The sequence below is a fragment of the Prionailurus bengalensis genome, chromosome B2, assembly GCF_016509475.1.
Source record: "Prionailurus bengalensis isolate Pbe53 chromosome B2, Fcat_Pben_1.1_paternal_pri, whole genome shotgun sequence".
Lineage (NCBI taxonomy): Eukaryota > Metazoa > Chordata > Mammalia > Carnivora > Felidae > Prionailurus > Prionailurus bengalensis.
Window position 1 is genome coordinate 9,819,644 of NC_057349.1, and position 12,554 is coordinate 9,832,197.

Sequence of the window (12,554 nt, forward strand, 5' to 3'; positions counted from 1 at the left end):
GTCTAAGATCCATTCTGAATTAATCTCTTTGAAAGGTCTAAGGTGGCTGTTGAAGTTCAGTTTTTGCATTTGGACATCCAGTTGTTCCAGAATCATCTATTGAAAAGACTGTCCTTTGTCCATTGAATTGCCTGTGCTTTTTTGTCAAAGGACTTTGAAATACTTGATGCTTGTTATAAAAGTACGTTACCTCTGTTTTTTTTATTTTAGAAGGCGGACAGGGGCGTCTGGGTGGCTCAGTCGGTTGAGCGTCCAACTTCGGCTCAGGTCATGATCTGGCGGTTTGTGAGATCAGGCCAGAGTCGGGCTCTGTGCTGACAGCTCGGAGCCTGGAGCCTGCTTCGGATTCTCTGTCTCTCTCCTTCTCCACCCCTCCCCCACTCATGCTCATTAATAAACATTAAAAATTTTTTTTAAAGGCAGACAGACCAGACCTACCTCTAATGATTATTTGCTTAAGATTTGGACCCCAGCTTCTTAGGACTGAGCATGAGGCAAATTGTAGACTAGAATATATATCGACCAAGAGAAACCACGTAAGTAAGAGGAAACTGGAAAATAACCCATCCATATGAGGCTGTGGTGCTGGATTAGAGATGGAGAAACCAGGTTCTAGATCGGACTCTACCCCTCCACCTTTTAGGTTTCTGTCTTCTTCACTGGACGATGAGAGGTATGTCACCAGACATATTCCAGGTTGCTAGTCATATGAGTCTACTTCCGGGGCCCCGTATCATAGGAGCGGAAAGGAAACTTTCATGCCTACAAGGTTTTCCCATTCAGGTGGCCAGCCTGGTCCTTTCCAAACTGACTCGTGAGGATTCACTGCATTTGCTGCGATTGATGTATCCCATGCCTCTTTCACCGATTGATGAGAACAGAGGCCAAGGGCACGCCTGCGGAGACTGATGCTACAGTCTTCCTGAGTGCACCCTGCCTGCTGCTCCCACCCCATACCCCTCCCCACCTATGCCTGTGGGGTCCTCCTTCCTTGCCCCACGTTTTCGTCTCGAGGGGTGTGTCCTAACTCACCCCAGCTTAGGTCAGTCCTATTATTTTCTTCGGCATACAAGATCTGCTCTGCCTCTCTCCTCTCCTTCTCAATCTTTCCTTCCAACTCTCTGCCCGAGGCTGACCACACTTCCTCATCCTCAGGAACACACAGCTTGTCTATTTTTCATGTTTAAGGCAGCCAAAGGCTTTCAAAAGATAATAATGAACACCCCTCAACCGCAATTTTGAGTTGCAAAGAATTTGCTAGATTTGCTGGCACAGAGAGTTATAGGAATGTTCTTCTGGTACTTTGTGGTCTGGAACTCCCGGGCTATCAGGGATCTACAGGGAACACAGACATGTGAACATAATTACACGATAGCACGGGTGTGTGTGTGGATGTTTTGGGGGTGAGGAAGAGAGGCGTCATATAGTTTTTGCAGAAGTAGTGAGAGATGAAAGATGGTGAGGGGTTTAACAGCCAGCCCACACTGAGAGTAGGGGTCAAGGGATGCAGACAAGGGTACCAACATATGCAAAGGAAGGGAAGCATGAAAGAGCATGTCGTTTGGGATGTGGATGGGTTAACCCTTACCCGCAGGTGGGGAAGTTAGCCTGCGTGGCTGGATGAGCAGGTGACCCTCCCTCGGGCCCATATTCCATGTTCCATGTGTATCCTTCCTGAGCCCATGCCCTTCTTAACTCTCAGGAAATCAACCTTACACTGTCCAGACTAGGGAGATAAGCATGCTTTGCTGTGTAGGATGTACAGGACAAGACCCTAGTTGTGGCTGAATGTGTGCTTGAGGGCAGCCAGAAATGGAGGAGAAAAAGGACGGGTCGGCAATGACATTCAAAGAACCTTTATGTCCAGGGCATGGGGGCAAGGAGAGAGCCTTGCTTAGCTCCGGGTTCTTTTTGCATTTGATGATGACGCTCTACGGAGGCAGCCACGTGTCACGTGTGACCGCGGAGATCGGAAGGAAGCACGTGGATTGCTATGCTCAGCCAGCAACCGCGGTGACTTCTGGGCACCTTGATCTGGACTTCCTAGCCTCCAGAGCCATGAGAAATAAATGTCCATTGTTTAAGCCACCGGGTTTAGGGTACTTTGTTACAGCAGTCCAAGCTGACTGAGACAATGAGGAGTCTCAGACAATAAGGATTTAGGGGGAGACCATAAAATCTTGTTTAAAATCCACTGTGCTTCAGAGATAGGACCGCGAGGCGGCTAGATAGGATGGTCCGACACGGCTGTGATTCAGTGTAGATAAAAGGCCAAGAAGAAATAACTGAGAGCATGACCTAGGGACTCTCCCAGGGGACCATTCTTCACTCAGGTCAACACATATTTTACAGGGGCATCTGGGTGGCTCAGTCGGTTGAGCGTCCGACTTCAGCTCAGTCGTCATGATCATGTGGTTCGTGAGTTCGAGCCCCGCGTCGGGCTTCGTGCTGACGGCTCGGAGCCTGGAGCCTGCTTCGGATTCTGTGTCTCCCTCTGTCTCTCTGCCCCTTCCCTGCTCATGCTCGGTCTCTCCCTGCCTCTCAAAAATAAAGAAACGTAATAAAAAAAAATAATAAAAAACCCACATGTTTTACAAAGCTCTGGTTAGGCACCCGAAGACACACATAGAGGAATCACACACGGTCTTCTACTTCAAGGAGCCTACCTTGTTCTAACTGTGGCCACCGACTCACGGTCAATATGCATGAAAAGTGTTTCCAAGAATTCTTGCTGACGTAAGGTGTCAAATTCAGGTCTACAAGTTTAGATCTGTTCCCTGGGCTCTGTGGGTTTGACATATAGAGGTATGTCCCTCTTTTTTTCTTCAGATTACATATGAATTTCAGCCCAATTGTAGCACATGATAAACACAATTGATTTCCTTGCTCTTTATTTTCTGTCCCGCTTTATGCTTAAACATAACATGATTGACTTATATCTGTCCAGGAAAACGGGGAGTGCATTTTTATGGAAATCTTCAATCTTAGGAATTAAAGAAGAGAGAAAATGGAAGAAGGTTGATACGGCTTACTTATTTTTTTTTTTTAAAGGCGACTCCTTTTTGAAAATTATTTTTCCGTGTGTTCATTAACTATTTTCAGGTGAACACACACACAGACCTACACACAACTACAGTCTCTCAATGGACTGCCTAAGTTTGTGAAGGAAATAGCAAATGTTTTAGAAAATGCTTAAAATATTTAAGGTAATATTTAAAACATTTAAGAAAATATTTAAATAAAATTTAAGAAGCATGCTAAAATATACGAATTTGCATGAGGAATTGTATGTAGATTGCAATTCTTCCATTGGAAATTAAACTTTGTAATAAAAGATAGAATTTCAACCTGTGAACTCAATATGCACATCAAAAGTGCTAAAATGCACCTTATATCACAAAGAATTGAGAAAGCGTAACTTGAGGAAATAACCACATCTTGTTTCACTAGGAATTTGCATATTTTGCCAATGCTTGTGTAATGAATCTCTTAGAAAATTCTTTTCTAAACTGTGAGATTTCTTATTGGAAAAAATTCTTATTGGCATAGAAAATTGGGCTTGCAGGGGCGCCTGGGTGGCTCGGTCAGTTAAGCGTCCCACTCTTGGTTCTGGCTCAGGCTGTGATGTCGGGGATGGTGGGTTCAAGTCCCTCATCCAGCTCCGCGCTGACAGCAAGAAGCAGGAGTAGGGATTCTCTCTCTCCCTCTCTCTCTCTCTCTCTCTCTGCCCCTCCCCCCTTCAAAATAAATAATAAAACAAAAACGGAAGTTGGTCTTGCAATCTCTTTAAACATTTTAAATTCAGTTCCTCTTCAACTGCATCTTTGCTACTAGAATACGGGGAACACCTTTTGTTCTTCCTGCAGAAACGGTGTGTTTACTTTTATGGACTCAGAGGGGCTTTTCAAATTAACGTCAATTTTTACGGCCCCTTTTTCATATCCCGTGTGCGAATTTACTGTGGACACTTATGAATGATGGAACTACCTCCAGCAGGCCACTGGTGAGTTAAGTGGCTCACGTGAGTGTAGAAAACCTCAGGCAAAATGGCTCAGACCTGAGTTTCAGCACCGAGGCAAAAGTTTTTAGAGCCGGCCAGGATAGGAATCAATGTAAAGGAGGCACTTGAACACAAAGCACGCTTAAAAAATTCGTTGAAAATTTGAGAGCATTTTCAACGAAGTAGATATGACGGAACGTTGTCTCCCTTGAACCAATTCCCGTTTGTCAGAGTTTTCTTTATCTTTTAAAGTACTGATTGGATCAATGCTCAAGGTAGAACTGGGTACAATTACAATCCTAAAACCTTTTGGGCAACGGTTCTAATTAATATAATTAATATTGTAGCAAAACATCATGGGTTGTAATTGAAAGAAATCATCTGGGTCTGAAGGAGACCTACTGAGGGCAGCCTTGTTAAGATGAACTCTGAGGTGTGTAAATTAATTTCCTGGATTCGCAAAGCAGGAAAGGGGAGGTTTTCCTTCCTTAGGATACTGGAGGGTTTGGTGGTTGGCCCTGTTGAGACCCCCGGGCTATCTGTGCTGATTAACATATATGTAATTAAAGTGCACCAGCTAGAAAGGGAACGAGTTTTACTTGGCTCTGTACTACTGTGAATAATTTCTTTCTGTCTACATTATTTACCTTCTGTGTATGTGTGTGTGTGTGGCGGGGGGGGGGGGGGGGGGGGGGTAGGTCTAGTTTCCCTGGACATCCTACTGCTGTCTTGTTTAGGATTATTGCTTCTTATTCTAGCAGACGCCAAAGAACAGACAAGCTTTCCCCTAGCATTCAAACTAGATTTTCTTTCCGTTCATATCACCATTTTTAAGCCACATTTTTCATCACAGGGTAAGAAACACTGTGAATAATTGAGGTGATCCATCAAGAGACCCATTCTTGATAATGAAAAATTGCATAACTCCATAGAAGTCAATTAAAAACCACAAACTTCAGACCCCTTTACTCAGAGAAGATTTATTTTTATAGGAGGCATTTAATACAATAGATTATGGGAAGGGGGTCAAAATTTTTTAAAGTTCTGAAAATTCAGTTAAAGCTTGACAATAAACGTAAGATTTATACAGTTTCGAAGTATAGAAGTCCTTAGAGTGAAAAGGGTTCCCCCCCCCCTTCCTTTTTGAGGTATCAGAGATGTTCAGGACTTTATGGCCGGATCAGAAATGACATCCCACTGTGGGATACTTTTTCATTCTTTTCAAAATTTTAAATGCTTCTTACGCTTTGCTAGTCCCTGTACAATGAAAAGTAGATGAACTAAGAAGGCAGGATATTTTCATTTGTAAAGCCAAATATCTGAATACTTAGGACTAGACAAATGACTCAAAATGTTTTTGTTGTCTGGTTGGTTGGTTAGGTCACAGCCAATACAATAGCATGTAATATCTTATACATGTCCATGTAATTAAAACAAAATGACAGTGTCGTTAGAGATAGCCAAACTATGCAAGTGGCCAAGGTGAAAATGCCAAGTGTGTAAAATGTAACGTGCCTAACGCTTTTCTTCCCTTTCAGTGGTTTTTTCATGCCCCAAACATAAACTAAGAAGCAACACCTATCCTCAAACACAAAAATACTTAACCATTTAAGGTTAGTAATCGCCCGCTATAAATTTAAACTGTGCCTAACGGCTTAAGTAGGGTTCAGCAGTCAGGCCCGGCAGATGCTTAACTCCAACCAGCAGTGCTCATGCGACTTGCTTCCTCCTGGAATTAAATGGCTAAGGAAAAAGGACGGATTGTCCCCTTTATTTAATAACAAAGAACACAATCCTTCGAATTCTTCAGATTTGGAATTCCAGCAGTGTTTTTGTTTTCCTCTTGGTGTGCGACAAGAATGAATAATATCAAAAATAAAAATAAACCTCATCTAAACAAGCAGTCCTTTGACTTTATAAGGCTCAACACCAAATACATCAAATTCTAAAAATACCGAAGAGCAGTGAAATGTCAAAGCTGGGGGGTAACGTGCTGTGGACAGGACAGATTTTTAAGCCTTTCAATGTATCTGAATGTACTGGCATTAACTTTGTTCATTTATGCTGACGGTTGCCTCTTCAACTGACTACTAGGGACCATGATATTTCATATTCATATAAATATTTGACTTTGACCCCAGAAAAAGTCCCTTGGGTCTGTAATACTTTTATTCTTGTATAATCTGAAACAAATCCTTTCTTTTTAAAAAAGCAAACAGACCACATTACACACACCGTTGACTAACTATTTACAAAGCACCCAATTAAATCCTACTTAATTCTCTCTCACTCTAAAAATTCCATCTCACTGGTGTGCAAAGTACTGATCACGCTAAATGCACAATGTTCACAAACCCTGATAGCCCTACACAACCCAGAAAACACTTTGTTAAAGAGAAAAGAAAGTCTTAAAAAATAAGTAAAGGGTTTTGCAGAAACGAGACCAGAAATCACAGCACAAGACAGATAAACCTACTTTAATATTCACATGTAAAAGTTACACATCACAAGAGGTTGGACAGTAGTTTAGCAGTTAACTAACATAGCTATAGTGAAAATCATTTTTATAAAAAAATAATCTAGATGCGGTCATCAGAATTTTTTGGTCTACTTAAGTTAATGTTTGAAGATCGACTTTTATCCCTGCTTGAAGGATTTGCCATTATGCCTTGTTTTTTTTCTCCCACTGTTGCCTATTAATATTCTTTGGAGGAAGGAGAGCAGAAAATGTTCATTTCCAAGAGTCTGTCCTTTGGTAGCAAGCAGAGAACATTTTTCATTTCTAGGACTTAAATAATCTGTACAGACATGAAACGCAGTGACATTAAGCTTTAGTGTAAAATGAAGAATGATAAGCATTTTTCTTCACTTTCATAAAACAGTAGATTTCATAAACTCCTTAAGGATCCAAGCATTTCCCCATTCCCTATGCAAAACCATTCAGAATCCATTTTGACCTCGGTTGAAAAGCAAACACTTAACTCTTTACATATTACACTATCGAACCCTGTACTTAAAAAACCGATAAAGTAGATTTCCAACAGGTATGTTTCAAATACAACGGTTTCAATCTAGGTTAAAGAAAACACATTTGAATGGACTCAGAACAAGTTTATTTTGTGATTAAACATCTCATGCAGTCATGCTGGACCACTAACTATTACTTCCAAGTCCACACGACACTGGATCAAACAGAAACAAATTAAATGCTAGGCCAAACAGTAAAGACATTCAAGATATCAGGAGCTCTGCAATGGAGCTGAAAAATAATTTTCCAAAAGAAATAATCCCATAGATTTAAAAAAACACACACATAATATTTACAAAAAATATTTAATTAAAAATATCTTATAATTACAGTAGTCTATTAAAGCATATACTTTCTCACACTTATAGAACATCTCTATATATACATGGTATGAAATGTCACTCAGATATCTATACAATATGTAACATTCTTGCAGGGAAAAGAAAGTTCCCTGCCCCCCCATTATAATCATCTATTTTAAACAATAGATGTCAAAAAAAAATATCTACAATGCTCTGTTATATTAGTAAAGCTTCAAAACAAAAATTGAGCTCCTTGGTCACAAAGTAGGCTTCTAAAGTTGATTTTCTCTTGATCTTCTAATTTATCAGTTCTGTCACACTTAAGCTTAGAAGTTTAACTGCACCTCCAAAACACAGAAATGTACATTTCACAGCGGTTATAAATGAAGAGACAAAAGAGAGTACATATGTAGAATGTTTATGAACGTGCAAAAAAAAAAAAAAAAAAACCAAGAAAAAAAAACGATGAAAGTTTTATCTTTCTTCCCCCCGCTCTTGGAATGACAAATGTAACGTTTCTAGGATTTGCTGATTTTTTTTTTTTCTTTCCTTTCCTTTCCTTTCCTCGGCTGGCTTTTTCTCTAACTTCTGCTCTTTCCCCCTCCCTCTCTAGTGCTCCTGGCTCGGGCGCAGGCGGCCGCACACCTGTGGAAGAGGAATGAATAAGGGGGTGTGTGAACCTTCCCGCTGCAGACTAACGGGCGCCACCGACCAAACTCAAGACACGCTTGATCAACAACCCAAAACAAACCACCGGGTCAGACAACAGCCGCAGCCCGCGGCCGGCCAGGCGACCGGCAGGCAGCTGCTGCCCCCATCATCTCCCCGCCCCGCCCCGCCCCAGGAATCCCGGATCGGGGATCCGCTCGCAGGTCCGGCCCGCATCCCACTTTGTGGGTGTCAGACAGCGCGGGGGTGGGTGCACATCGGACAGTCTCCATGCTCACGAGGGTGCCCTCCCTCGGCGGGAAGGAGGGCAGTTGCCCTCCGGTCACCGGTGAGGCACGGGGGTGGCGGGGACGGGGGGGGGGGGACAGGAGCTGATCCGTCTCCATTTAGAGTGAACCCCAATTACTAAAGCGAAGTACGCTTGCACGGAGAGGGGGTGTCCGCCTCACTGGGAGTTCGCCCTCACAAATGTTAGGGGCGAAGAACACTGCGGTGCCTGGCACCCGCAGCCCCCGGGGACGGGCGTCTCTGGGGACCGGCCCCCGGAGGAGGGACACGCGCGCTCACCTGGACAGCGCGGCTCAGCGGCACAGAATGCTGTCGCCCTGCTTGTTCACCGCGCCGGCCTGGAACAGCAACGGAACACCAAGGGAAAGGTTAGCCGGCGCAAACGTCGCCCTCGGCGCGGTCCCGGACTCGTTCTCGGAAGCCAGGCTGGCACCCACCCCCACCCCCACCCCAGCCAGCAGCCGCGGGGGGCTCCCCCACCCCACCCCACCCCACCCCGGGCGCAGGCTGGACTTGACAGCCCGAGAGGCGCACAGCCCCAGTCCCGCCCCGCGCGCGTCCACCCGGACCCGCGCTCGCCGCGCGGAGCCCGCGGCCGGCGGCCCCGGGCGCCCGGAGAAAGAGTGGGTGCGGGGGGGGGGGGGGTGTTGCTGTCATTCCCCGCCGCCCCTGCCCCGAGGAAGGGGAGCGCCCGCCGCCGGCCACCCCGCCACCGCCCTCCCGCGGCCGCCGGCCTCTCACCGGGTCCGTGTTGAGCGCCGTGAGCGGGGTCCGCGGCGGCGCGGCCGGACAGGTCCCGGCTGGGTGGTGCGGTGGCGCGGGCGGCGGCGGCTGCCTCAGCAGAGCCGGGTGCGTCTCCAGCGCCAGCTGCAGGTCCAGGATGTAGTCGATAACGTGCTGCAGGATCTCCACTTTGCTGACTTTCTTGTTGGGCGGGATGGTGGGCACCAGCCTCCGCAGGCGGCTGTAGCAGTCGTTCATATCGCACTGCAGGCACAGCGCCGGCTCGTCGGCCGCCGCCTCCGCCGCCTTGCAGCGCGCTGCCGCGGCCGCGGCCGCCGCGGCCGCCGAGCCACCCAGGCTGTGGCCGTGCTCGGCCAGGCAGCGCAGGGCCAGCTCCCCTCCGCCGCAGCCCGACGGCGCCTTGCGGCCCGAGGGGCGCACGGGGCTCACCGCCTTCATCGCGCGCGCCCTGCGCCCTGCGCGAGCCCACCCGCTGGGGCGAGCGAGGGACGCAGGCAAGCTCCGGGCCCCCGCCCGCGGCCGGCTCCGCTCCCCTTGCCTTCGCGCCCGGCGCGCTCGGTCCGCGCTCGGGGCACCGCGAGGCTCCCGGCGATCCCGCGCCCAAGAATTGACGGGAGGGTCGCTCCGGGAATCTCCGCTCAGTGGGCGACACACTCGGCCGGGACCAAAAGGCAAGAAAAATCGAGAGCACCGGAGAGAAAGCAGCCCACCGGCTTCCCCAGTCGCCCCCTTCGGAGCTCCGACTACAGCCCGGCCGCCGCCGCCGCCGCCGCCGCGCTCCCCTGCCCGGAGGCGTCCCCACCGCCCCACCGACTCACTAGCGCGCCTCCTCTACGCTCTCGCCCCGCCGGCCGCGCAGCTGCATTTATAGAGCCGCGCGCCCCGGGGGCGGGGCCAGCGCGCTGGCGGGGTCGCCGCGCGAGCCGAGCGGAGCGGGGCTGGGCGCGCGGGCGGGTGCGCGGAGCGAGGCGGCGAGGGCGGAGGCTCCGGGCGGCGCTGGAGGGAGGGTAGGGGACGGTGGGGGGAGGGTGGGGGAGGGCGGGGAGCCGGGCAACCCGGGCGGACGGGTGGGCGGGGGGTCGGGAGTGGCCAACCAATCGGGCGGACGGTGCCACCTCAGGGAACGACGCTCGGGCCAATGGGAAGGGCACTCCATTCCGTCAACGCCGTGGGTCGGGGTTCTGAGAAAAGAGAGCTGAGTGGGAGTCGGGCCAGGCTGGTGTGCGCCCTAGGGAGGGGAAAAGAGAGGGAGAAGTTCCCGGGAAGAACTGCGGGAATGTGCGGCTGGAATTCACTCTCCCCCGGCCTGGGCTGCTGGGGAGGGGGCGCCGGGCCCTGCCAGCGGATCTCCTGCCACCCCTCGCAGCAGCGCGGCGACCGGGGACCCTCCGCCACCCAGCACTCCAGCCCGGGGATTCCAGTGCCTTGAGAAGGACGCCGTTCGAGAAGGCACGATCGTTCTCCTCTGTATTTTCCCTCTCAGGCTCACTATTCGCCTTTTGACAATCGCCGAAACCATCATGATGGAATGGAGTGGAATGTGCAGCCTTTCCGTTTTCCTTTTTTAAAAGGTTAAAGCTTAGCAAGAAAAAGGAAAACCACACACACACACACACACACACACACGCGCGCACACACACAAAGGGAAAGAGTGCCGAACGCAGATTTTTGGTGAAGGGACATGCAAAGAAAACAAAAAGCGTCCGAAGGTTTTTCTTTTACCCGTCTAGATGCACAAGTGGGCTCAAGAAATCCAAATGCCTGAGAGCATTAAATTAGGGCACGTAAATATTAAAAATGCATGGGCACGGAGTATTTAAAATTCCACCATGACATATAATATTAATCCGTTTTATGTAAAATTCATACCTGGAACTTAATGTAGGCCATTAACACACAGCCCCACGTGTTAGTCTAAGTACCCCGCTTTAAATAAGATGCTAAGAATGTCCAAAGTGTCCTCCTTTTGCAGCAAAGCGTTAAAATTCACACTTTCTAGTCCCTGGAATCCTGCTTGGACCACACCCTGCAGAAAAGTCTGTTAATTAAGGACGTTTCTGTGATGTCTGATAGAAAAGCTGTCCTTTAAAGGTTTAAATAGAATTGCACAATGAACTTTGATAGGACCTGGTGTGTGTGCATCAAGGCAAAATTGAGCCCTTCGGTTAAGACATGAGCTCAAAGAGTCTCTGGTCGATGGGGTTATAAATTTTGAGTGTCTTCAGCTTGCACACCCCCCCCCCCCCGCCCGCCTTTAGACACGCTAGAAGATGGGTCAGCTCAAGAATTTTCGTTTGCGTGCATGATATAGATTGGTGCCTTCATTTTTACAGATCGTCAGGAGAAAGAGCTATGGACCTTACCTCTTCCTGTCCACCCTCTGCAAGGAAGCTTTCCCTCCCTCCCAGCACTGTAATACCTGCATCAGGCAGGTAGGTATTTTGTTTAGCCGCGTGGGTATTTTATAACTATTGCATGACTATTTCCCCAGAGCACATTCCTTTTTCCTGATGAAATGAGGAGTAAGTATTTAATGCTGGTTTCACAGGAAGATGCAACAGCCCTCCTCTCCCATGATCCTTATACATGACTGCCTCTAAGAATTATGTCAAAACGAGGGACATTCTCATTCACTTATGTGCATACCTACCTAGATGGTCCACAGACAGACTTGCCAAGAGAAGAACTGTAAAACCCCAAAGAAGACTTTCTTCTAAATACAGGCATAGTTTTACATATTCTTAAAGTAAATAAACACAGAGAATATTGTCATTTTAGACAGGAAGGTGGGCAAAGAAGCACAGTGGGCGTTAGCTACTATGTGGGAGTTTGTGATATCAGCACAGATGATAATAGTAAGGGGATATTATGTATGAATGCTTTTGTTCCACTGATATTTTTTTCTTTGTTAGAGTTTTTTTTTAATTTTTTAATGTTTATTTAAGAGAGAGAGAGAAGGAGGAAGAGAGAGAGAGAGAGAGAGAGAGAGAGAGAGAGAGAGAGGGAGAGATACAGCACTATCAGGGGAGGGGCAGAGAGAGAGGGAGACAGAATCCGAAGCAGGCTCCAGGCTCCGAGCTGTCAGCACAGAGCCTATTGCGGGGGTTCGAACTCACAAACTGTGAGACCACGACCTGAGCCGAAGTCGGATGCTCAACCGACTGAGCCACCCCGGATCCTCCGTTTGTTAGAATTTACCAGCTGCTCGAAAATTTAAAACCTCAGATTTTTTTTTTCTGGCAAAGGTAAACTATGTTAATATACCCAGAGCACCCTCATTTCAAAACTTTACAGATCATAAGTTGATTAAAGCTTAAGTTTTTAATCTGTGACGCGAAGAAACAAGCATATCCATCTCTCCGGACTTTGCTAAATCTCAGGGAGCCATACCCTGGGTGTGACAAGTGCCAAACAAGTGCCAGAGTTTCAGGTTTTGTTGGAGTAGCTGTGTGTTACTGGCTTCATGTCAGAATAGCCGGGGTTACCTTGGAGGCTAAGTTCAAAGGAATGTACCCTGGCCACA

The 12,554-nt window shown here is 47.7% G+C and overlaps 1 protein-coding gene across 1 annotated transcript; it reads right to left on the reverse strand.

Moving 5' to 3' along the window:
• Window positions 1–7,919: 7,919 nt before the first annotated feature.
• On the reverse strand, window positions 7,920–9,874 carry ID4 (inhibitor of DNA binding 4, HLH protein). Its single transcript, XM_043590722.1, has 3 exons — window positions 9,029–9,874; window positions 8,567–8,625; window positions 7,920–7,975 (listed from the first exon to the last, which is right to left on the reverse strand). Exons 1-2 carry the CDS (start codon window positions 9,467–9,469, stop codon window positions 8,581–8,583), a joined length of 486 nt encoding a protein of 161 aa, XP_043446657.1. The 5' UTR covers window positions 9,470–9,874; the 3' UTR covers window positions 7,920–7,975; window positions 8,567–8,580.
• Window positions 9,875–12,554: the final 2,680 nt, after the last annotated feature.

Coding starts and splice junctions, on each gene's coding strand:
- ID4 (XM_043590722.1), bottom strand. CDS start 9,469: ATGAAGGCGGTGAGCCCCGTGCGCCCCTCGGGCCGCAAGGCGCCGTCG. Junction 8,626..9,028: donor CGGCGCTCAACACGGACCCG/GTGAGAGGCCGG, acceptor TTGCTGTTCCAG/GCCGGCGCGGTGAACAAGCA.